Consider the following 25,503-nt stretch of genomic DNA (forward strand, 5'->3'; position numbering starts at 1 on the left):
AAAAAACGGTTTCACCATGCAAAGAACCCTTTAAGCATTACATGGTTCGATATAGAACTCTGATTCTAAACAGAACAGTTCCCTTTACTAAAGTACCGTTGAAGAACCTTCTTTAAGAGTGCAGAAAAATGCGTTAACAGCATTTAAAAACTAGTTGCAATATTTAGGGCTGGGCGATATGGCAAAAATATAACATCATGATACGTCAAGACATTTTCAGGATACATAATATTTATTATAATATTTAGTTTTTCTGAGATTTAATAAGTTGGAACAGACAAAATAGAACCTGTAGTAACACACTTAGAACATAATAATAATAATAATAATAATACACTTACAACTACCGTGATGTTTTACAAAGTGCACCAATAAACAGGCCTAATTATACGCACTTCATAATGACACAAGCAGTCAGTCAGTCTTCTTTAAGCACTGACAATATCCATGATATACACTGTCCTGAGCATCGTCACATCTTTTATTGTGATAACGATAAAATATCGTCATATTGTCCACCCCAGCATTAATAATTTATTGTGTTAACACGTTATTAACATGTCAACTTCATCGCTACTATATAAAATGTGTAAAAATATTGTGGCAATATATAGATATAAATGGTTGCGCCATCAGAAATATACATTATCATCATGCAAATTGCCACTAATCACTCCTAAATTTATCGGGCAGGTAAATTTTAATCGAGTGTAATTGAGCAATTATAACAGCCCTATTTTTTATGCCACAAACATTGACCTTCTCTATGTAACGTCAATGTCCATAACTAATTGCTATGAATTCTCGCCTCTAGAGGGCAAAGTTCAGTCCCTGTAAGTTCTTGTTATGACTAATTATCTGAAATGTCTGCTTGTTTAAGAATTTCTCTGCTCGTCTTGTTCTCAGGGTTTGACTGGCCCGGTGGGAGACGCAGGTCCGGATGGCCCCCCTGGACCGAAGGTGACTGGCTAATGGACTCTCAGCGTGGACGGCAGCCAAAGTGTTGCCGGTTGCTCGGCATTGCAGTGGGAATTACTGCGCAAAGCAATTCCTCATGACAAATAAGCCTTAATCCTGTCAGTATTCCCTCTAATCTGCGTGGGTAAAACAAGGCCTCAGCACCGGGTCCTGTTAAACTCACGACACCGCTGTGCTTCAGAGGCTCTAGATTAACTTTTGAGGCAATTATTTCCTGTCTTAGGCGAAAAGATTGTTCACATGGCTGATACTGAAAGTTCAAGATGATAACCTGTTTATTCCTTTATTGCTTACAGTTCTTGCAGTTATTATTGTTGTGTTGTGTTTTAGGGAGAACCTGGTAAACCTGGACCTCGTGGAGAAGCTGTAAGTATGAACCTGTCTTCTTCTGAAACGACTGCTGGATAAAAATACTGTAAAATTTACAACTTAATCTGTGAGTAAAGCACAGTAGTGAACTGAAAAGGCAGTTTTTACAGTATTGAAGTCTCAGTGACGATTGTAAACACAGTACGTTTTATAGCTTATTTCTTATTCCAGTCGTTGAAGGAACAGACTGTTAATTATAGAGCTGTTAAGAATGAACATCAACTTCTACAGTTAATAGCAAAGTGTAATAACAGAATGATTTAAGGCCACTATCTTATAGGACTATCAGCAGCGACAAACTAATACTGGAGTAAAGTTATTAAAGAGTGATTGCACCACAACAAACATTCAAAAATAATATTAGGGACATTCTCCATTTGGAGTGAGAATTCAGGAAAACATCAATTTCTTTCATCCCAAAACTGAGTCATCTTAATGTGTCCATTAACATCTCCTGTTATCATATATGCAAAGAGGAGAGCTTAATTCCAAACATATGTTACACTGGTGTTGTATGAATATGGAGTAACACCAGTGACTGTGACTCCAGTGACATTCTGGTTAAAACTGAGGATTCTGTAAACTGGCTGACTCACTGGGCATCACATGAGCTTGTGTAACTAATTAAAAGTAATAAAAATGATATTTGACATTATTTTGACAACATTTTAATCACCCAGCCATTAAAGCACAAAACACCAGTGACACATAGAAGTTCTGGGCTGCCTGATGAACAAAATTATTAATAAATTAATGAAATATAGTGAGCGAGTGTGACTCGCCTTCCCATGCCTTGAGACGCTTCCTCTCTGATGAGCCTCGACCCAAAGAAGCAGTTTAATAGAGCTGAAAATACTGTGTTAAAATGTAATACAAGAGTCCTGATAACAGCAGTGACCAAAACCTCTGTGACAGATGAATTATTTAAATAAAATACATACTTTTTAAATGTAGCATAACGTTAATGATATAAAAAGTAAACATAAATCTGTTTCATACAAATTTCTAAGTTAAACCTCTTAAAAATATTGTTTTATATTAAAAATGGTTTGAAAATTGTTTTTGTGATGAGCTGTTTTACAGATGCAGGGCGACTATGAAACAGGATAAAAAAAGAAAAATCAGGGAAATCATAAGGAAAAAGTGTTATTTAGTCTTAGTTCAACTGTGTAAATGTACAAACTGACTTTTGGAGCTGTGCCTGATATTTTAAGCATCTTTTTAAGCCTTTGTGGGTCATTCTCCACATGTAGAATGACCCGTATGTATTAAAGCTGAAGTAAAAGTCAGACACCACTCATGATGTGATGTGTTCAACATGTGGAAAAATGTGACATCTAGTGGTAGAACTGTGCTATTGCAGTCTTATTTTGAACAAGCAGAACTTTGATACATATTACTTCAGTACTGAGTTTATATATAAAGAACAGGCTTTTTAAATTCATCCTCTTTCTCTTCTGTGTAGGGTGTTGGACCTGATGGACCTCTTGTAAGTTCTTCCTGCTTCCTGCCTCAAACTAATACAAAGCCATCTGCCACAAAACATGGATGAATGAACTCGACCAGTATTTTCAACATCTTATATCTCTCTTTGTTTGAGCAGGGACCACCTGGGCCTGGTGGACTTCCGGGCCCACTTGGTAAAGTTGGTCCCCCTGTAAGTATCTGATTTACTCTTTTTTTTTAAAGCTACAAATGCTGATCACTCATACTTAATCAGTGTAGATTAAACCAGCGTACAACATCACGTTTTTCCCAAATTGGGCAAATTGACCCAAAGTATACTTTCCTAAAAATAGTTAAAATCGTCCCAAACAAAATTTTGCCTACACTTTTAAAAAAGATGGTGCTCCAAAGGTTCTTTAGTCAAGAAAAGTGTTCTATATAGAACTATGAACACTCAAAGAATGCCTTTGCATGAGTAAAGGGTTCTTTGCATCATGAAAGTGTTCTTCAGATTGATGGAAAATGTGCATGCTCTAGTTCTATATAGAACCTTTTTAAAAATGGTTCTATTTAGCACCCAAAAGGGTTCTTCTGTTGTTATAAGCTTCACACCATAACAACAGAAGAACCATTTTGGTGCTACATAGAACCGTTTTTAAAAAGGTTCTATATAGAACCATCTATAGCACGGCTCTCCATCAGTCTGAAGAACGCTTTCATGATGCAAAGAACCCTTTACTCATGCAAAGGGTTCTTTGAGTGTTCATGGTTGTATATAGAACCATTTTCTTCTCTAAAGAACCCTGGACGAACCATCTTTTGTAAGAGTGTAAATGTTGAAACATTGAGGATTTGATTGCATTCAGCCACAAGAGCATTAGTGAGGTCAGGTACTGATGTTGGATGGTCAGTTCTGGATCTCCCAACTCATCCCAAAGGTATTGGAGCTCCATCACTCCAGAGAACACAGTTCCACTGCTCTACAGCCCAATGCTGGGGGGCTTTATACCCCTCTTGCCTGCGCTTGGCCACAGTGCACGTAGTAATCCGGAACCACTCTGTGGCGCTTAGTTTTCTAACGTAGACGCAAAAAGCTGTTTGCTTGCACTGCATGTCTGATATAAATCTATTTACTGTCTGTTTATTGTTTAATAAACTTCATGTAGACAACATAACAAGAGGAAAACAATAAAAATTTGACTTTGACTTGAGGTAAAACTACATTGGTTAATTTGTTTATTAGCCAAGGCTGCATATTATAGCATTAACACTGCATTTCTTTACTGTTCAGCCTAGAAACTGCCAGCATGCATTAAAAATCACTTGTGGTCGGTGTGAAAGGCTACACTGATTAATATGGGGTGTATTGCGCACAGCACAGCATGGTGCGACACTTTTACCCCGTCTAGTGTGAAATGGGCTTAACTGGTGTGACTGTTCCAGAGAGTCTTGTCCTACTGGAAGTGCTTTTCTATGGAGATTCAAACTGTGCGCAGTCAAACGCTGGGGTCAGTAATACAGCAGGGAGCGCTGTAGCACACAAGTCACCGCAAATATACACCAGTAGCTGAATTCACTGATTAGAAAGGGTGTCTCGATACATTTGGACACGTAGTGTACATTCAAAACACGACATTAGATAAACGAATAGATTATATGAAGGAAAATATGCTGAACACGGCACCACAGTGTACTTACTGCAGCTTTCAATGAGTAACGCACTGCTTAGGCCAGGAATCGCAACCCAAATGTTAAGAAGAGCCATTTTGTCTTTTCAGCAAAAAAACAAACCACTTTGGGAGCCACAACATTTAATGACCGTTTTACTATCTTGGCTGTAAATCTGTCTCAGTATGTGCTGATGTACTAGTAAAGCCTAAAAACATAAATGAAAACGCAGACTTACTTTGCTCTGCTTTAAGCTTTAGCTCAGGTATCGCTCCTTTTCTCGCATCTCCAGCAGGAAACTTTTCCTCAAAAGTAGAACGGGACAATTCAAACACGAAGCTGGCGAAAGAGAAGCGACTTCAGCTCCATGACTTTTTAGTGTTTGTCACGTTCTGGTTGCAGATTAAACGTATCAGGAAACCAGGTGGAGTGATTATAAACACAAATCAGTCCATTCATCTCCAAATTATCGATGTTCGTCTTAAATCTCTCTCTTTGCCGTTTCGTTAGCTACTATCTAGGCGAGACTGTTGTCTGTGTTGCTATGGTGATCAGCAGTCTGCACTGATCTTCAGGGTTAAAGGGTGAATTAGCAGTTCTACATTAACTCCAGAGTTTAAGACCATTTATTGTTAAACTGTGTTGAACGATCAGCAGAGCTTTATTTTACTGTAAAGGAGGATTATTTTACTTTTACCTACAAACCTAATTCTGCTGTGGAGCCGAAACAGGACAGTGAAAGAGCCGCATACGGCTCTGGACTCTACAGACAGAACTCATGGACATTATTCTAGTTATAAAATGCTTGTTTGTCACTTCAGTCTCTGTCTTGCACTCTGAAGATGCACCAAACAGAGCTTGTTTCGACAGTTAAGGTGAAGAATGTAGTTTCAGACTGTGGTAATGAAGCATCTTCAGCTGTTCAGATATTCAGTACATTCCTATGATACTGCAATCTACAGACTACAGTCTACAGATACGTGTAGACAGGCACTGTCATTCTGATTGATCATGAAGGTGACCAGCTGTATTCCTGCCTTATAGGGGGCCATGGGTGTCAGAGGGCCACAGGGACCCCAGGGGCCAGTAGGACCTCGCGTAAGTACATTCATTTACTGTTCCTATACGAACAACTGATCACTCTCCGCCTGCACTCCTAATGTACACTGAGGTGTTGGTTTCTTAGGTACCTACTCTATACAAGATGGTTCTTCAAGGGTTCTTTAGTAAAGAAAATAGTACTATATAGAATCATGAACACTCAAAGAACCCTTGGCATGATTAAATGACTCTTCAGATCGATGGAGAATGTCCTGTAGATGGTTCTATATAGAACCTTTTTGAAAAGGGTTCAATATAGCATCAAACAAGGTTCCACTTTTGTTACAAGCCAAGCCAAAGAACCCTTTTTTGGTACTATATAGAACTCTTTTTATAAGAGTGTACACTCTAAAAATTATGGTTCTTCAAGGGTTCTTTAGTAAAGAAAACGGTTCTACATAGAAAAATGAACACTCAAAGGACTTAAATGTTACTCTGCATGGTGAAGTGTTCTTCAGATTGATGGAGAAAGTGCTGTAGATGGTTCTATATAGAACCTTTTTGAAAAGAGTTCAGTATAGCATCAAAAAAGGCTCCGCTTTTGTTACAAGCCAAAGAATCCTTTTTTTGGTACTATATAGAACTCTCTTTTTGTAAGAGTGTACACAATTATGGTTCTTCAAGGGACGTTTAGTAAAGAAAATGGTTCTATATAGAATCATGAACACTCAAAGAACCCTTGGCATGATTAAATGGCTCTTCAGGTTGATGGAGAATGTGCTGTAGATGGTTTTATATAGAACCTTTTTGAAAAGGGCTCTATTTAGCACCCAAAAAGGGTTCCAACTATTGTTACAAGCCAAGCCAAAGAACTGGTACTATATAGAACTCTTTTTGCTATTAATGCACCCTCCGAAAATAATGGTCCTTCAAGGGTGAAGAAAATTGTTCTGTATGGAGCTATGAACACTCAAAGGACTTAAATGTTACTCTGCATGGTGAAATGGTTTCTCAGATTGATGAAGAAAGTGCTGTAGTTGGTTCTATATTGGCCGGTAATATACGGCCGGGAAACAGCATTAGAAAACGTAAGAAATAATATTAAATAATATGTTTATGTAATATTTTATTCATTTTTACTGTTAAAACACAGTTATAATGGGGTCTTCCTATGATACATTAAATTCCCCGCTGTCTCTACTTGTGTGATAAGCAGTATTTTCTATACAGCTTAAGCGTCCTGGTAGTTAAAAAATGTATGAAACCTCTGCTTTAAGGACAAACTACTGTTTTTAATATGTAAAGTGTGTGCAAACAGCTTTGGAAACCCTTTGCGGTCTGAAGTACCTCCAGCAGGGAGCGCTATTAGCACACAATTTGTCATGAACCCACACCAGAAGGAGCTCACGAATGCCTGTGTGTGCAGTAACGTCTATAAGAACGACAGGTCAGAGTTTTCAAAAGACATTAGGCTGGTCTATATGATATTATTTAACACGTGGTCTCATTAACTGTTATCGGTAAGGCATATCCACTAAAGATAAAATAGAAAGTAGATCAAAGCTGCAGCAGACCTTGTGTATCTGTTTTTCTGGGGGTTGTGGGGGGGCATAATCAATAATTATGATATTTTAACTAGAAAATATTGAGCTAAATAGTTTTAGATATAGCCCAGGCCTAATCTGCACTCACTGACTATTATTTTACCACCAACCCTTTCAGTGCACTTTGTAGGTTTACAATTACTGAGTATATTTAATCTGTTGCTGCACAATTTGTCCACCAAATTTTACCCCACCCATCTATGGAAAGGGACCACCATAGCACCAACACTGACCAGATACTATTTGGGTGACCCACTAACATAGTAGTAGCATGTATGAGGTGAATAGACAAGAATAGTCCCCCATCTAAAAGCGTCCAGCCAACAGTGGTCCTGTGGTCAGGAACTGACCGCTGATGAAGGGCTAGAGGTAGTACTATGTATATATTATGTATATCACTGTTGTCAGAGCAAAACCTCGTATCTCTAAAATGGTAACTTTACAGGAGAAGGAATAAACATACTTTTAATGTAAGTCAATGGAACCAGAATTTTTCCCACATCATTTTGTGTCGTTTCTTTTGGTTCATTCATCATGAAATTTACTCACACAGTGTAAAGAACAACAGGCATTTTCAAATGATGTCGAAACTGTCTTGTTTACTGCATTTAACCTTTTATCTTTTAATTCCCTTTATGTTTTTACCCTCTTCTTACTGCACTTCATCCTTTATGAGCTAATATTTATAACACCCTTTGTCCAAAAGTCCTTTGTATTTTTACTGTTATGTTTTTATTCAACGTCCCATGTGTCAGACACAAGGCCCGCGGGCCGAGTCAGGCCCGTGACACAGTCCTGTTCGGCCCACAAAATTTTTTAATTTTCTATTCCTTTTAGCCCGTTTCACCCCGAAATGCACTACAGTCCTCAGCATGCACTACAACATAGTGTGTGCTCTGATCCCCTCTCCTCTAACAACAATCTGTGGGTCACTGGTTACACAAAAAGAAAAGATAGTCTAGTTCAAGCAAATAGGCAGTTTTAAAAAACTACCTAAAACTGTTTATTTTTATTTCCTAACAAAAACAAACAGAGAGATCAGATCACTCCCGTTTTAATAGAGCTGCACTGGCTGCCTGTATCGTTCAGAATAGATTTTAAAGTTCTGCTACTAGTTTTTAAGGCTCAAAATGACCTTGAAGCACCACTTACATCACAGACTGTCTGTCTGTTTATGATCCAGCATGTAATCTAAGATCTGCAGATACTGACCTTCTACAGACACCCTCTGTAAAATACAGAAGACTCTTTCACTTATTCTGCTTCTAAACTGTGGAACTCAATTCCACCTTTTATTAGACAGTCAAGCTCGGTGCTCACTTTTAAGAAGCATCTAAAAACGTATCTCTTTAAGTTAGCATTTTAATTAAAACGCTGCGTCTCGTGGTTTTTATCTTTTAATTTGATCTTTTTCATTTTCTTCTGATTCTAAATAAATACTAATGATTTCTTGTATAACTATTATATCACCTGTCTGTAAAGCACTTTGAGCTGCCACTGGCATGAAAAGTGCTATATAAATAAAAATAATTTTTATTATTATTATTTAGAATTATTTTTGAGTATTTAGTGCCTATTTTCCTGTTCCAGTTTTGATGTATTTTGAGTAAACAGTGGCCCGTTTAGTGCCAAAATGTTGAGTAAAAAAATGAAATGAACACAGCTGGCCCACAGATTGGCTGAGATTTTTAATATGGCCCTGTTCTACGTTATGTACTTTGTACTTTCTTTTAATTTTGTTTTTGTAAAAGCCTGATCTGAGGTGTCTGATCTCATGATAGAATAGGCAAGAGAAGTTTTTTATTAATGGTATTAAATGGTTTTGTTTTTCTGTGTTTGTGTATAAGGACTTTAAACCGCTGCTGTGTATGAAAGGTGCTATATAAATGAACTTGCCTTGCCTGTGTGTCCTGCTTTTAAAAGAGGGTGTCTGGCCTTCTAGCTCAAAGCAGAATCCACTCAGAACTTCAACCCAGGCTCTCCTCTCCTTCAGTCATTCAGTCTCTTCTCATACTACCACCATTTTTGAGGACATGCTCCAAACTCACAAAGGCACCATTATCACTATCTGTCATGTCACAACTAACATTATACAGAATGTTAACAAACCCACTGGATTGGATGTTGTAATGCCATCATAGCATTGGTGCTGTTCAGCTATCCAGAGTCTAACCCTAAAACATGCTCCTCTTTGGTTCCAGGGTGCTGCAGGAGTGCTGGGTGGAACAATGGAGCTGGTAAAACCCATTTACAGCAGTTTCTACTGTATGAACCTGAATATGTTTCATGTGGCTTCTGATCTGAGTGTTAAACATATTAACGTCTCCCTTCTGTATTTCAGTGCCCCAATGCGTGCCCACCTGGAGCGCCTGGCCATCCTGGACTGCCTGGCATGAAAGTAAGTACGGAACAGGCTCTGTAAAAGCCAGACACAAACTTCTGCAGGCACTTACGCAGAGAAATAGCACGTCTGTTTATGGTCTTCTTTGTTTATTGGACACACTGTCTTTTAATATAATACATAAAATCTTCCATTCAGATTTCTGATGCCGCGACACGACTGTTATTCTGTTTATATATTTTTTCTGCTGGATTTTTCTCCACTGTTTTTGAGATATGGACACTGTTCCAACTCCGGAATGTTGGGTCTGATTAGGAAAGGTGTGCTTTTTATAGAGCTTTTTCATTGGATGTACGGTTTTCGTAGAATTGTTAAATATTTTTTTTTCCCAAAGGAATGAATGGGGTGCAAAAGTTTGTGAACCCAACTTACGTCATGTTGATAAAAGTCCATTAGCAACACCTTAATAACCAAGCGGGGAACCATAGCAACCACCTAGCAACCAGCTGGCATACAATAGCAACCACTTAGCAACACCCTAGCCACTACTTGGCATACTATAGCAGCCACATAGCAACACCCTAGCAACCGCCTAGCAACACCCTAGCAACCACTTGGCTACACTGTATCAACAACTTACCATGCCGTAGTAATAACCTAGCAACACCTTAGCAAGCACTTAGCTACACCCTAGCAACAACTTGGCATACCGTAGCAACCACTTAGCAACACCCTAGCAACCGCCTAGCAACCACTTGACATACAATAGCAACGATCTAGCTACACTGTAGCAACAACTTGGCATGCCATAACAACAACCTAGCAACAACTTGGCATACTGTAGCAGCCACCTAGCAACACCCTAGCAACCACCTAGCTATACCCTAGCAGCATGTATGAGGTGAATAGGAATAACTGAATTTTGGGGGGAGGACCACATCTGAAGCCCCTCATCGTCCCAATTTAAAATCCTATAAAAAAACATTTCCACTTTCTGTTTCCTGTGACAAAGTTTTTACACTCCACCACCACCACTCCTTCTTTTTCTTAAGTTCCGCCTAACAACACCCTAGCAACCACACGGGATACCAAAGCAACCACTTATCAACACCTTTGCTACCACCTGAAACACCATAGTAACTGTTCTGCAGCTGCGCAGTCGCTGCGATTTCCTCAGAAAATGCACTTTTCTAGCTTGTTTTGTAATTGAGTGTAATAATCACGTACCATCTTATTTACCTGTAAGGGTCACAAAGGAGTGAAGGGGGAGGCTGGAGAACCCGGTAAACAGGGACACAAGGTAAGACATCACCAGCCTTTTTAAAACGAGTTAAAGCAACTGTCTGTAGCCCAAAAAACTGATACTATCAATAACACGAGTGGTTCACCTGCGAAAACTATGTAGCAATAAAAATCAGATATAAACATAAAGGTTAAGGCTTCAACCTTTAGAATCGCTAACAAAGGGTAAGTTGTAATGATCGTCTTTAATGTTTATAGATTTTTTTCCCCTGATTGTGATCATTTGGAGATGATCATTAATTTAGACGAAAAAAAAACAATCAGCTTGTTTGCACTACAGCTAAAGACAAGTTTCTGGAACATTTTTAGTTTATCTGATTAAATCACCACCTGAATCTACAGCTCATATCGCTCAGTCTAAAAGCTGCACTTTCTCTAAAATTGTGTAAAATTGAGTCTGATTTTTTTCAGTGAAGGTCACAAAACATTCTACCACTACATCAAGAAAAAACTGAAATGCTGATCCTCTGGGCTAAAATTCAGAGGAAGCTCGGCTTTTTTGCTTCGTACACAAAACCTCACTCTAAAAAAAGACGGTTCTTCAAGGGTTCTTTAGTAAAGACAGTGGTTCTATATAGAACCATGAACACTCAAATAACTATTTGCATACTTACGTTGTTCTGTGCATGGTAAAATGGTTCTTCAGATGGAGAATGTGTTTTATATGGTTCTGTATAGTACCTTTTTGAAAATGGTTCCATATAGCACCAAAAAGGGTTCTTCTATTGTTAAAATGCCAAGCTTGCAACAATAGAAGAACCCTTTTTTGGTGTTATATAGAACTGTACACAACACATTCTCCATCAATCTGAAGAACCGTTTAATCGTGCAAAAGGTTCTTTGAATGTTCATGGTTCTATATAGATCCATTCTTTTTACTAAAGAACCCTTAAAGAACCATATTTTTAAAAGAAAGATGAAGTAGGAAACCTGGGTGTGATCTTCGACTCTGAGCTCTGTCATATATAGATACATAGATAGACAGACAGATAGATGGACAGATAGACGGACAGACAGGTGGATAGACAGATAGATATAACTTAATGATTCTGAAGGGAAATTGCATTGTTACAGTAGCAACACATATAATTGCACATAAACTTACATATATCATGCAGAAATAAACATAGAAATAAAAATAGACATAAATTAGGCAGAAATAAAAAAATAGACATAGGTCAAAGTATTAGAGTAGAAATAGAAGTATATCTATTTGCATATTTACATCCGCATATAAGACAGATTTGTTGTATTTACCTGAAAGCAGGTGTTGCACTAAGTGGTATGAGGTAGTTACAGCACAGTGAGTATAAACATGACTAGGAGCAGCAGCAGTGTTTACGGTCTAAAGTGCACAGTGAGAGTCATTACAGCAGTGGTTATGATACAAGAATCTATTTGTATGATTCTTATTATTTACTGTTTACTGAAAACAATAAATAAGTGTGCTATATTTCAAGATATTACTTATTATTACCATCTGGCTTGAAGCCAGTCTCTTTGTAGACAGTCTTTTGTGTATATCTTTTGCATATAGTATTCTATATTACGCCTTAAAAATTAAGGCCCAGTCCCATTTCTTCTTTTTACTACTACCCCTAGTTTTCGAGTTCCAGGGTAGTGGTTGAAATCGTCCCTCTGAAATGGGACCCTCAAATAAAAAGAGCATCACTTCATTAACAGCTACCAGCGCTGCTCTGTAGGCGACCCTGCCAGTCTGCAGTGACAGCAGAGGAGGGTAAAGTTCAGCTCCTCACTGCTGGGCTTTAGTTACATTTAGGGAATCATATGACTTCAAAGAGGGGGGCAATTATTTATTATCACCCACCCCTAATTCTTCAGTGATATGAAGCTGAAGTCAGATATTCACCAGCTTCTTGTTTGAATTTTCCAGTTCCACCTTAAATGGTGCAGCAGTTACATTCTGGCGCTTCAGGCGTCAGAACTGCTGGACTATTTAAGGTGGAACGGGAAAGTTAGCTAGCTAGCTATTAGCATGCTGCTTGTGATTTTTTATGCTTGTTATGAAGAAAACGACATAATACACTGAAACAACATTAAACTAAGATAATACGATGGTTATTGTCATTTTTTAACAGAAAATTCTCACATTTGTGGGTTTCTATGGTCTCTTGTTCAGCCATTTTGCCGGTTTTTCTTTTTTTCTCATAACTCTCTGTTTGGAGTCTCTGAAAAACCTCTGTTTGGAGGGTCATGTAGCCCCAACACTTCACCCTCCCCCTCTATCTCTACAAGAATCAGGACACTCTACACCTAGACGAGAACGCACAAAACAGAGGGCTAAGGGCTGAGTGGTAGGGGCGAGGGGTGAAATGGGACTGGGCCTAAGTCAGCAATTCTCAAGTCATTCTTTTCCTGTTCCTTCAGTGAGCTATGCAGTCTGACAAATTTTGGGACCAGCATTGAACTAATAGAATGCAATCAACAAAAAACACATTATAGATTCTTGTTGAATAAAAGGTCTAATCAGGCCTTTTTAGCCTGGAACTGCTTTTAGCTTCAGACTGTTCATGCAGAATTGTATATATTGTGTGTATTGTACCATTTATTTAGGTTCTCACTACAGCCCAATATGATTACTTTTTTTGGTGTCATTGTAAACAATAGCATTTCATTTATTAAATCTTTGAACCTTATTAATCAGTAATCTGAAAGCTTATTATTCAATTATTCAGCAACTGCTATTATGACAGTGAGGAAGTGTGAGGGGCTTTCCACGATATAGGATACTTATTACGATATTTGGAATTAGACATGATGCATTTAGTAGTGCCGTATTAAAAAGCTCCCATTAAAAACTATGAATACAGTTATTACCAAATATTTCACATACTGTACTGCACAAAATCCAATTCAACATGACTAATTATGCTCCCTTTGTAATGAAACAGACAGTTGGTCGTGATATTCACGATGCCCTCGGAAAAGCATGTGGTTTATCACAACAAAATATATCACAATAATGACTATCTGGACTCCACATTGTGTTCAGTGTATAAAGAGTGGGTCACGTCCAGCTGCAGTGCTGGACAATGTATTTGTACCTGCCATGTACCTTTATTAAGTACCTGTCAAGCACCTTCTGTAATGGTGTGGCAGTTTACATTCTCATTCTCAGCTCTTGATCACAGACGGCACAACTGGGCTGAGTTAGATTTGAGATCCGGTCATGAACACCACTGTTTTTAGCTGCACCCTTAATTTTTTAGGAGGCCTGTCGAGTGGAACCAGTTGCCTGTTGTGCCCTTGTGTACAAAACTTTGAAAAATAAACCTGCCTGTGTAGATATGAACGGGTGTTTATTGGAAATGATTATTGGAGTCGTTTCCAATAACTGTTGGAAATTAAAGCCACTCTAGTGAAATGGAAATCGACTCAGATATTTTTAATGAATACAATAAAATGATTTTTTTCCCCGTAACTGTTATCAGATGAATTAGGACGCTGCTGAGTCTGTTGGGTGTGTGTAAAATGTAATGTCTATGTTGGGCTGCTAGCGAGCAATGATGGGCAAAAGAGGAGGGCGGAGACCTCTTCGCTGTGAAAAATAACTCACACCTCTGCACAAGATCTTCCATGCTAAGATAAAACGGCCTGTTTTTAGGGACCACCAAAAAAGAAACTGCATTTTATGTCTACGGTGAAAAGGGGTTAACCAACAGTATCGGTCTAACAATTGTTGATTTGTTGGTTAACGACTGATAAGCGATATATTGTGCAGCCTTAAATGTGCATTACAGCCACGTCTCATTCTGTTACACTCTTGTCATTTATGAATATGATTAAATAACCTTTCCTCCATGTGTCAGGGAGAGGAGGGAGATCAGGGAGCCCCAGGAGAGGTTGGATCCCAAGGCCCGACTGTGAGTGTTTCACCCTCTGTACTGCATCTTCGGCCTGACTAAGGCTGAAAGACAGAAAATTAATAGCTCCTTTTTGTCTGATCAGGGTCCGCAGGGAATCCGAGGGGCTACAGGGATGATGGGTGCCAAAGGAGAGATGGCAAGTTAAGATTTCATAAGATTATTGATGGTGCCCCCCATGGGAGACACACTGTTTTGGTAATAAAAGTATAAAACAGTGAATCGCTCTGGTTTTCTTGCAGGGACCTCGAGGCAACGATGGAGATCCAGGTCCTCAGGGAGTTGCAGGTGCCACTGTAAGTTCTGTTGTCACAAGGGCTTCACTCTTGGTTATAGTAGTAGTTGAGTAATCTGTCTGTTGTTTTGACAAGTGACAGAGTAATAGGTTTAAACCATGCACAGTGTTTCAAAGAGAACAAAAACACTTCAGTGGAAAAAGTTAAGCTAGGAAGCCTCACTATTTGGGTTCTGTTGGAGAAACATAGCAGCTGGTGGGAGGGGGTCAACTGTCCCTGTCATTACTATAATAATAATAATAATAATAATAATAATAATAATATTACATTATTATAATCTGAAATTCAGAGGCAGTTTGAGATATGTTGTATATTAATTAATGCTTTAAACATGAAACTGAAACACAAATTAAACGTAAAAACATTCTTTATGTCATAAAGTGCATATGAATGGGTGTGTTCATCATATGTTTATGCGTCAGATATGCTTATCTGGATATACACTATGTGGCCAAAAGTATGTGGACACGCCTCCTAATTATTGCGTTCAGGAGTTTTATGCCACACCCGTTACAGAATGGGTTGTACTGAAGAGCTCTTACTTAGGAGAGATTTTAAAGCTCCGCTGCTGGTTTTTAAAGCTCCTGATTCTGACCTTCTGAACACCTTCAGTAAAATACAGAAAACGTGGAGAGACTCTTTCAGTTATTCTGCTTCTAAACTGTGGAGCTCAGTTCACCTTTTATTAGACAGTCGAGCTCAGAGCTCACTTTTGATAAACATCTGAAAACGCAGCTCTTTAACTCAGCGCTTCATTAAAACTCTATCTTTTTAACTTGAGTCATTGTCAATGATTTTGAATTAATACTTACAGCTTCACTTTAAGCTTCCAACACTGTGAAAAAGTGCTCTATAAATAAAGATATTATTTTTATTGTTATTATTATCATTACTAGTGTTACTTAAACGTGGCACCGTCATGCCACCTTTGCCACAAGTCAGTTTGTGGAATTTTCTGCTAGATCTGCCCCAGACAACTGTAAGTGTTATTACTGTGAAATGGAACCGTCTAGGAGTTACAACGGGTGGGGCAACACCACCTTAATGCCCATAGTTAGGATTGGGATGTCCTACAACTCATAGTTGTGATGGTCAGGAGTTCACATACCTTTAGCTACAGAGTGTATGTGTTTAACCCCAGGATTATTACATACTGAGGCTTATTATTCAGTAACTACAAGACACAATTCAAACAAATGGAGCTTTTCTTAGGTTATAAAACTCGGGCAAGGGGTCATATAATCATAAAAATTGAAACGTTAAACCTGAGCGATTTACTATAGGTTGAAACGTGTGCTGTTTCGTTCTTGCAGGGTGACCGTGGCCAGAGGGGCCTGATGGGAGAGACGGGCCCCAGGGGTGAACAAGTATGTATGACTGAGAGCGCTACTGTTATTCTGTTCATTTCAAACACCGTAATGCACCCAATGTAGATCCATTACAAGTGAAAGCGTTTCACAGATGGATTACTGAAGTAGCTGATGTGATGTCCGTCACTGTACTGTAGTAGAGAGATAATGTATGCGAAGCTGGGATTGTGAACGAAAATTTCTGTTTTCAGGGATCCCAAGGACCGAGAGGCAACACCGGTCTTCCAGGGCCGAAAGGAGAGGGAGTGAGTACATGTCAGCGCGTCGGACTGAGCACAGTGAACCTTGAACTGTCCCAGTTAAAAAGCAGATGGTTCCACGTCCAAAATCTGATTGGTTTAGGCCTGTTGTATTGAGCCACTCTTAAAAACTCAACATGCGCACATAGAGTACCATGTAAATTTGTTTATGTGGGCAGTAAGAATTTATTTGTTCAGAAAAAAACCCACAATATATATAATTAAACAACACATTGTAGTTTTATATGTGTTAGTGTGTCATTTCCAGACCTCTCCTTGAGGATTGACCGTTACCGTCCAGCGTCCAGCTGATGGAACATCCATTTAATGACAGAATTAAGAAAAGAAAACCAAGCCTTATTAAAAAATAAAAATCTTGTTTGTATTTATTGTAATGTTATATATTGTTTTAACTGGAAAAGAAACAAACTTAATGCCAAGATAAATAGTTAGTAGCCCAAGACTTTCGCACAGTACTGTGTGACTACTACCATCAGTTGAATTCTGTATTGATACAGTTATTACAATCAGTTGACCTGTTCTTAGACTGTTATTTTGCCTGATAACATGCTGTTAAAAATACATTTCTTAGTGGAAAAAACTTATACAGTAACTTATCATACAGTTTTTTATACAGTCAAGGTTGTACATTATAGTGATTTTTATTACTTTGATGCGAAATGCAATCATCATGATTTCTTTCTTATTCTTAGGGTTTGCCGGGTGTAGATGGGCGTGAGGGAATTCCTGGAATGCCTGGATCTAAGGTATAACAATTGGTAATAGGTGTTATCTGAGATATAAAGCATAGCAATTTAAAGCGGCAACCAAGTTATAAATATCATGAAGCTCATTATATGATGACGGCATTCTCTTACAGGGTAGCCCTGGCAAACCTGGAGTTCCTGGGGAGGTCGGACAGCAAGGGCTTCCCGTAAGTTTGACCCACATTCTCTGTCACATACACTCCAGTAAATGTAAAATGCTCAAAAGATGCTTATTTGAAAATCTGGGCGAATGGGGTGATGATTAATGGCCAAATGCGTAACTGTGCACAATATAAAAGTCTCTTTTTATTTTTTTTGTATGCAGCTGTGAAAGTACAAGCCTGAAGTGGCCAAATTAACCGATTAGATCTGTTGCTTCTCACCTGTCTCGAGTACTTGGCTAACGGCCCAAGGTGTAAACTCTGAATACTGAAATTCAGCCATTTATACATTTTTTCACATGGTTATTTCACATGAACAGTCCAAGAAAGCAAAATAAATCAGTGTGGAGTATATAAAACTGTGCATTTATCAAAAAATAGTGATTTTACTGCAGAATATTAAAGTATCTGTCAACCAGATCGTCGGGAAGGTAAATCAAACTGCGTCACAAGTTGATAGACGTTTTAAAGTCAAATTTAAAAACCCAAGACCGCTGGGTTAGGTTCCAGCACCCCCCAGAAGGATAAAGTGGCTTAGAAAATGTGTGTGTGTGTGCGCATGTGTGTGTGTTTATTTGGTTTGTTTTTGTATGCATGCTGTTTTCCTTGTTGAACGTATCTTGTAGTTTTGATTAGTAAGTAGTGGTCGATGTTATTGTGCAGCACTTTGGCCGGCAGTTTTAAATGTGCTATAGAAATAAAGGAGACTTGAATATTAAACACGCTGTAAAGCTGTGAGTCTGAAAAAAGAAGGGCAGAAGACAAAACATATCAGTTCAGAATGTCACAATATTGCACTCATACTAAAAAGAAGTGATTTTACTGCAGTGTTAATAGGAGACCTTGCACATCTAATCTATATTGTGCAGCTGTATTATCAAAAAGTATCAGATCAACTCAGTATCAGAATTGACCTGTGGACTTTGTGGGTGTGTCTCAAAACCTAGTGAGCTCTCTAAGTAGCCGCTGTCTACATAGGCAGCTGTCTAAGTAGGCAGCGTTCCAACCGTCATCTGTCCTTATAAGGCAGATAAATGAGACGCTCTAGTTAGACAGCAGCGACGTCGCCGCTTGTTCTCGCCCACTGCATGAGACCGGCGTTTACTTACCTCAGCCGTCAGAATCACAGTTAGCCCACATGGATCTGCTCTGACAGTTTATATATCGATTTTAACTGTATTTGCTCTGAGTGAAACAGTAAAATAGACAATAGTTGTGGTCAAACGCGGAAAGTATCGGCTATTTGTGCACCTTTATGACTAGAAAACAGATAAAAACCCCAGAAAATCAGAATAACTTACATTTGAAGATGACGTCGCTGCTTGGTGAAGCGCTTCTGCCCGCCATCTTCAAACAAAAGTTGCGCCGCGCTGCATCGTGGGATTGCCTCAGCGGCTGAGGAAACATCCGATGCTCTCTTGATATTGGGCCAAAATGAGACCTCAGTAGGCAGCATATTTGAGATATCTAAGAACTGGGACAACCTTCTTGTCGGGAGCGCATAATGTGACGTAAAATGCTGTCCATGTAGAGCTCCTAGGTTTTGAGACACACCCAATGTGTAAAAGGACCTGAATCAGATTGAGGGGCAAAGAAACTGACTAAAGATAGGCTGAAGAGTCACTGTGTATTAAACTACTGAAGAATAGTCCAGAAACCAAAAATTCCAAAAAAACAACAACCAAAAAGGACTAGAATGTGGCAAAACAAGTAAAGTCAAACTCTGCAAAGACTGCAATCGCAAAGTATATATCCACGTAGTTCTGCTGTGGAAATTCATTTTTGCTTTGTTGAGATCTCAAAAAGTATTAAAAAGCATTTTTATTGTAATTTTATGCAGTAACCGTGTAATTTAAAGCTGCACTATGTAAGATTTTTTGTTCAAATTAAAAGAAGTAGCATTGCTGAGTGGGGAGAATTAAAACAGGCTAAAATATGGTGACAGCGCGCAGCTGAGAGTCGCTCTGTAAAGCAAAACGTTCTTCCGCACGTTGTGTGCAGTTACGCATTTCCACCAGAGAGGTCCCCAAATCCTCAAAAACTTAACCACGTTTTGCAACATTGTCACCAACAAAATATACCAAAGCAACAAAAACACCTAAAAAAGTAAGCAAAATGTAGAAAGGGGTGATTGCTCCCCAGATATTTCATTTATGGCCAGATGGAAGCTACCAACGTGATCGTAAAGTTGTGGTGCTGTCAAATGTGTGCGAGAACTTTTAAAAAGTTACAATGATAAAAACAGTGAATACGCCATAATTGATGAGGAGGAAATTTCTATAATGTATATCTGAAAATTTATGTGTAAATGCTTCAGAATTTATACTGGGTCAAAACTAGTTTGCATATATTTTTGCACGGAAAAATAGTGTTAATAGTTCCTTTAACCAACAATTAATGCTGTTTGGACTGTCCTGTCTTTAAGTAACCAAACAGATCTGCGTTTGATTATTAGAGCTTGAAGAATTTCAGCATTTTGAATAAAATGTGGTAGTGTGTAGGAAAATAGTGTGTGAGTTTACCTGGTTTGTTAAGTAGCTGTTGAATGTAAATATGCCTGTGTGTGTATTAGGGGTGGGGGGAAAAACGACTCTTGGATGCATCGCGATGCGGACGTAGATGATTCTGAATCTATTCACAAATGTCAAAAATCGATTTTCTAAACATGAATTGAATCGCAATGTTGACGGAACGCAAAAGGCGGACCTTTGTAAAGTGTGGGCGTGCAGCGCCGAGACAGTCTGTGGGGACACACTACATTAAAAGCTAGTGCAGGGGTCGCAACCCAAATGTTAATGAGTCATTTTGTTCTTTCAACAAAAATCAATCCACCTTGGGAGCTGCAACATTCTGAGTCCATTTTATCTTGGCTGGAAAATTGTGTCTCAGTATTTGTTAATTTGCTAGTAAAGGCTAAAAATATAATACAAATGAAAACACAGACTCACTTTGCTTTAATCTTTAGCTCAGCTGTAGCCGCTTTTCTCGCATCTCCAGCAGGAAACTTTTCCTCAAAAGTAGAACAGTTTCTTCTAAAATGTCTCTCAGTGTTCGACTTTTTACGAGGCTGAAGTCAGTTTCTTGTTCGAATTTTCCCGTTCCACCTTAAATGGTGCCTGAGGCACCAGAATGTAACTGCTGCACCATTTAAGGTGGAACGGGAGAATACGAACGAGAAACTGACTTAAGTCTCACATGGTTTTTTAGTGTTTGTCAGTTTCTTGTTGTAGATTAAACGTATCAGGAAACCAGCTGGAGTGATTATAAACACAAATCAGTCCATTCGTCTCCAAATCACTGATGTTTGTCTTAAAACTCACTCTTTGCCGTTTCGTTAGCTACTAGTTAGGTGGACTAGCAGGTAGAGGCTACATTAACTCCAGCGTTTAAGACCATTTATTGTTAAACTGTGTTGAACGATCAGCAGAGCTTTATTTTACTGTAAAGGAGGATTATTTTATTATTACCTACTAATCTGATTCTGCTGTGGAGCCACAACAGGGTAGTAAAAGAGCCGCAGGTTGCCGACCCCTGGTCTAGCGTATGGAGTTTCTATGGGAGAAAACCATATTACGTTTCCACTTGTTTTCTGCCCGGTTGTAGTTGCTGCCAACCAGAGGACCATCGATCAAGTGAACTACAAACTCTGTCGCAACTTTTGTTGCCAAGGATTTGTGTCCGTACTCAGTTGTTGAGAACCAGGGCTTTTGCGCTTTGTTGCACACTTTGGAGCCGAGATACAGCGTCCCTTTTTAGAGAGATTTTACTGACACAGCGACCCCCCCCAGCTCTCTACAACCAGACCAAAACCGAAGTTATGAAATCACTAAAGAAAACAGGTAGAATAGCTGTAACGTGCTGCGTGGACACCCACAGCCACTGGATCTTATGTCACCGTAACTGCATTTTATCACAGATGAGTGGCAGCAGCGTCTCGTGCTCCAAACAAGAGCAGTGAATGAGAGTCTTCCAGTTCACTTGCCACATCACTTCCATTTGATTTATTAATAAAAGATATTGAAGTAAATTCATTATGGATCATTACAAATACTTTGCTTTAAATAATCGATAACCGTTTTATATTCGCATTGCGGCCTCTGAATCGTAATCTAATCGAATCGTGAGGTGCCTAGAGATTCCCACCCCTAGTGTGCATACAGGTAGGCTTAAGGTTCTCACAGAAGGACACAGAGTGCGTAACATGCCAAGCGAAATTCTGATCATACGTTGGTTCTTGTTTTTAGATCTGGCAGAATAACGAGTATTTCTGTACTGTATTCCTGACATTCTTATCTGTGGTTTTGCAGGGTTTACCTGGCGTTCCAGGGCCGAAGGGAGCTAGTGGTGTGAAGGTGAGTGACGCAGACCATCAGCAACCAGTTATGTTCCACTCAGGGCCCAGTAGAGTGCTACGCAGTCAGTTTTAGTGGAAATAGGCATCACTGGTGGCCGTTTCAACGTCATTTTTGTTATGAATATGGAGGAGCCACATTGAAAACATCTGTGGCAGCTTCTTATTGTTTGAGAAGTATTTTCAGGGATGTGTCTTATTTTAAGCATTGCAGTATTGATTAAAGTTTTAAGATGTTACTGTTTATTTTAAAGCAAAGTTCACAAGAAACTTTGTACCTTGTATTAACTTTAGACTTAGATGATCCTTAAAACAAGATTCATATATTAGTTCTTGCTAAAAAAAAATGATTTTAGGATAATAAGATTATTTACAGGACAAGATGCATCTTTTTTAAGAGATAAAGTAAAATTTTCTCACTATTTTGACAGATAATTTTGCTTAAAACTTTTTTTTCTTTCTTTAAACACTGATTTTTCGATTGTTGACAGAGTATCACCGAAGCTTGATGTTTACAGACTCTCTGGAATCAGTCTAAATCTCAGATTTTATGAAGTTTGCAATCGGCAGATCTAGAAATACTGACCATATCTGTGACATGCTGAGAAAATAATGTTGTGACGTAGTTTATCGCGCTAAAGATGATGCATCATCGTATCACCCAACCCTGGTAGCTAGTTTCACTTGTTTTGTTCTAATTTCAGGGTAATGCTGGACAGCCAGGCCTCATTGGAACTATGGGCTCTGCTGGGAGACAGGTGAGTTGGTAATAACCTGCCTGATAACAGAGCATTAAAAGGCAGAACATTGAGATCATCTGACTCACGGTTCATGTTTCTAACCAGGGAGAACGTGGAGAACAGGGAGAAGTTGGACCTGCTGGACCTATTGGTGGACCAGTGAGTGATTACTTTCTTTACAATATCTACTTTATGGATCTGGTATTAACACCTATGATTTGGGAATATTTTGGCCGTTTTTGAAGACTTTTGATTTTGCCTTTATATACCTCATAAAAAATAGCAACTTCCAAGTGACGCAACTGTCAGGAAGGCAGGAGTCGCAACCCAAATGCTCAGAAGAGCCATTTTGTTCTTTCAACAAAAATCAAACCACCTTGGGAGCCACAACATTTAATATCCATTTTATCTTGGCTGTAAATATGTCTCAGTGTGTGCTAATGTACTATTATAAGATAAAAATATATAAGAGAAAATATAACTGAAAATACAGACTTTAGCTCAGCTGTAGCTGCTTTTCTCGCATCTCTGGTAGGAAACTTTTCCTCAAAAGTAGAACAGTTTCTTGTAAAATGTCTCTCAACGTTCAACTTTTCACCAGCTTCTTGTTCGAATTTTCCGGTTCCACCTTAAATGGTGCCTGAGGTGCCAGAATGTAGCTGCTGCACCATTTAAGGTGAAGAAAATTCAAACAAGATGCTGGTGAAATATAAGCCGACTTCAATTTCACGACTTTTTAGTGTTTGTCAGTTTCTCACTGCAGATTAAACGTATCAGGAAACCAGCTGGAGTGATTATAAACACAGATAAGCCCATTCGTCTCCAAATTATTGATGTTCATCCTAAATCCTTCTCTTTGCCGTTTCTTTAGCTACTAGCTAGGCGAGATTGGTGCGTTGCTATGGTGACCAGCAGTCTGCGCTGATCTTCAGGGTTAAAGGGTGAATCAGCAGTTCTACATTAACTCCAGAGTTTAAGACCATTTATTGTTAAACTGTGTTGAACGATCAGCAGAGCTTTATTTTACTGTAAAGGAGGATTATTTTATTTTTACCTACTAATCTAATTCGGCTGTGGAGCCACAACAGGGCAGTAAAAGAGCCATGTGCGGCTCTGGAATCACATGTTGGCAGAAATGCTCAGTGTGACTTTATTTTTATGCTGTGATGTCCTGAACCAAACCCTGTTTGATGATGCCAGCGTGATCGAGAAGGGTTAAAATATTATGTCTGATATTATTGTTTACATGCTTTATCTCTGCTTCTGTTTAGGGAGACAGAGGAGAGCAAGGGCCAACTGGACCTATGGGGAAACCAGGAGCCAGAGTAAGTGCTGTACCTCTCATAGAGTTTGTGTGACACGTTCTACTGCTATCGGTAGTTCTAGTGCGATCGGTCTCATTAGTTGCCTCAGATCTGAATCTTTTTACTGTAGATTTCTATCAGCGAGTCGATGACTTTCCAATAGCATATGAAATTAAATGAATCACCATCTTGGTTATGATGTACTATTCTATTAATCCAGCCGAAGTATCGGATCACTTATGATGGGAACGTAATTTAGATGCTTTAGAAGACCTGTGGGCGACCACGTCAGACTAGAAAGACCTGTTGGGCTTGTGTGTACATTTTTTACCCCTAAAGAGGCATCTGAGCACCCCCCCCATCTGGAACACCACAGAACTGATGCTGGAAAAAACTAAAACGATGGACTAAGTCATTTCCGGCTAACCATTCTTAATATAGAAGCCTACACTGCAAAAAATGCATCTAAGCAAGTGAAAACCTCTTAAATCTTGTCAATACATCTAATATTCCTCATTATGAGATGGCTGTAAAAATATTATAAGATTATTCAACCTGTTTCTGTACATTTTTACTTGTTTTAAGTCATTTTATTTAGTGAAAGAGTTCCAGTTGTACATAATTTTACTTATTTCAAATATTATTTCTTGAAATAAGCAAAATTATCTGAATTATTTCTCAAAACAAGTAAAATTGTGCCACTTTCATGAGGTAGAATGACTTAAAACAAGTAAAAGTGTACGAGCACAGGTTAATAATCTCCTGAAGAAATAGATATATTGACTGGATTTAAGATGTTTTTGTTATTTGTATGTGTGTATTGGCTGGAATGGCTTGTCAATCAAAAAACATTCTTTTCAGATTCACAACTGTTAAGTTTTCCACCACAAAAAAAGTAGAGTTTTGTTTTCATTAAGTCTATAAAAATTGATACGCCAACCAAACTATTTTTGGATGGGCAGATTCATCTAATTGGGTGGATATGGCCCCCCAAGGCCCACCCACAGTGACAGGCCTGAGTCACCTTCCTGCTCAGGGCTTGCTTTACTCATGTATCTATGTTTTGTGTCTAGTGACAGTGAAAAACCTACTCCATAATAGCTACAACTTATTTTAGTCACACATGCTGGTTTGCCTGAGTTTTCTATATGAACTGTAAAGGCAGTAGACCAGAATGAGCCACCAGTATCAAAGGATTATGAATATAAAATCAAGAAAGATGCTGTGAAGAAAACATGATGCAAATCTTTTCTCGTGCTTTGCCGTTTTCTCGACTGGCTGGTCATTTTAAAACAGAAAAAGGAAAGAAATCAGGAAGCCTGACGGATACCTCCGCTAACAATTTATAAAGAACAAATCCTAAAGATCAGGGCCAGAATACTGTGGTGGAATGTGGGAAATGGGAAAATTAACAGGTGGAATGTTTATTGTCCCTGTTTCCAGAAAGCTGAGCCCTTGGTGTGAAATGGTTCAGATGTCTCTACAGTGGTGGTGATAGGAACCAGGGGTCGCCATGACTACAACACAGATATAGACATTTTATTTACTATCCAGAACCACCAGTGAACCTACACGAGTCTTCTGAGTTTATATGGAATGTTGATGATGGAAAATAGTGGAAAATCTGAAATCATCAGTTTTC

The 25,503-nt window shown here is 38.8% G+C and overlaps 1 protein-coding gene across 1 annotated transcript in view; it reads left to right on the plus strand.

The window, feature by feature from the left end:
- Nucleotides 1-25,503, plus strand: part of col9a1b (collagen, type IX, alpha 1b) — a 70,975-nt gene that overhangs the window by 23,720 nt on the left and 21,752 nt on the right. Inside the window, exons 10-28 of the mRNA XM_036583440.1 lie at nucleotides 907-960; nucleotides 1,309-1,344; nucleotides 2,813-2,836; nucleotides 2,951-3,004; nucleotides 5,506-5,559; nucleotides 9,308-9,343; nucleotides 9,448-9,504; nucleotides 10,694-10,747; nucleotides 14,580-14,633; nucleotides 14,719-14,772; nucleotides 14,876-14,929; nucleotides 16,243-16,296; nucleotides 16,491-16,544; nucleotides 17,252-17,305; nucleotides 17,419-17,472; nucleotides 21,774-21,818; nucleotides 22,522-22,575; nucleotides 22,663-22,716; nucleotides 23,829-23,882. Coding sequence (XP_036439333.1) covers nucleotides 907-960; nucleotides 1,309-1,344; nucleotides 2,813-2,836; nucleotides 2,951-3,004; nucleotides 5,506-5,559; nucleotides 9,308-9,343; nucleotides 9,448-9,504; nucleotides 10,694-10,747; nucleotides 14,580-14,633; nucleotides 14,719-14,772; nucleotides 14,876-14,929; nucleotides 16,243-16,296; nucleotides 16,491-16,544; nucleotides 17,252-17,305; nucleotides 17,419-17,472; nucleotides 21,774-21,818; nucleotides 22,522-22,575; nucleotides 22,663-22,716; nucleotides 23,829-23,882 — 954 coding nt within the window. The remainder of the gene's footprint in view (nucleotides 1-906; nucleotides 961-1,308; nucleotides 1,345-2,812; nucleotides 2,837-2,950; nucleotides 3,005-5,505; nucleotides 5,560-9,307; nucleotides 9,344-9,447; nucleotides 9,505-10,693; nucleotides 10,748-14,579; nucleotides 14,634-14,718; nucleotides 14,773-14,875; nucleotides 14,930-16,242; nucleotides 16,297-16,490; nucleotides 16,545-17,251; nucleotides 17,306-17,418; nucleotides 17,473-21,773; nucleotides 21,819-22,521; nucleotides 22,576-22,662; nucleotides 22,717-23,828; nucleotides 23,883-25,503) is intronic.

This window comes from Colossoma macropomum, unplaced genomic scaffold (genome assembly GCF_904425465.1).
Source record: "Colossoma macropomum unplaced genomic scaffold, Colossoma_macropomum, whole genome shotgun sequence".
In the NCBI taxonomy this organism is placed as follows: Eukaryota; Metazoa; Chordata; class Actinopteri; order Characiformes; family Serrasalmidae; genus Colossoma; species Colossoma macropomum.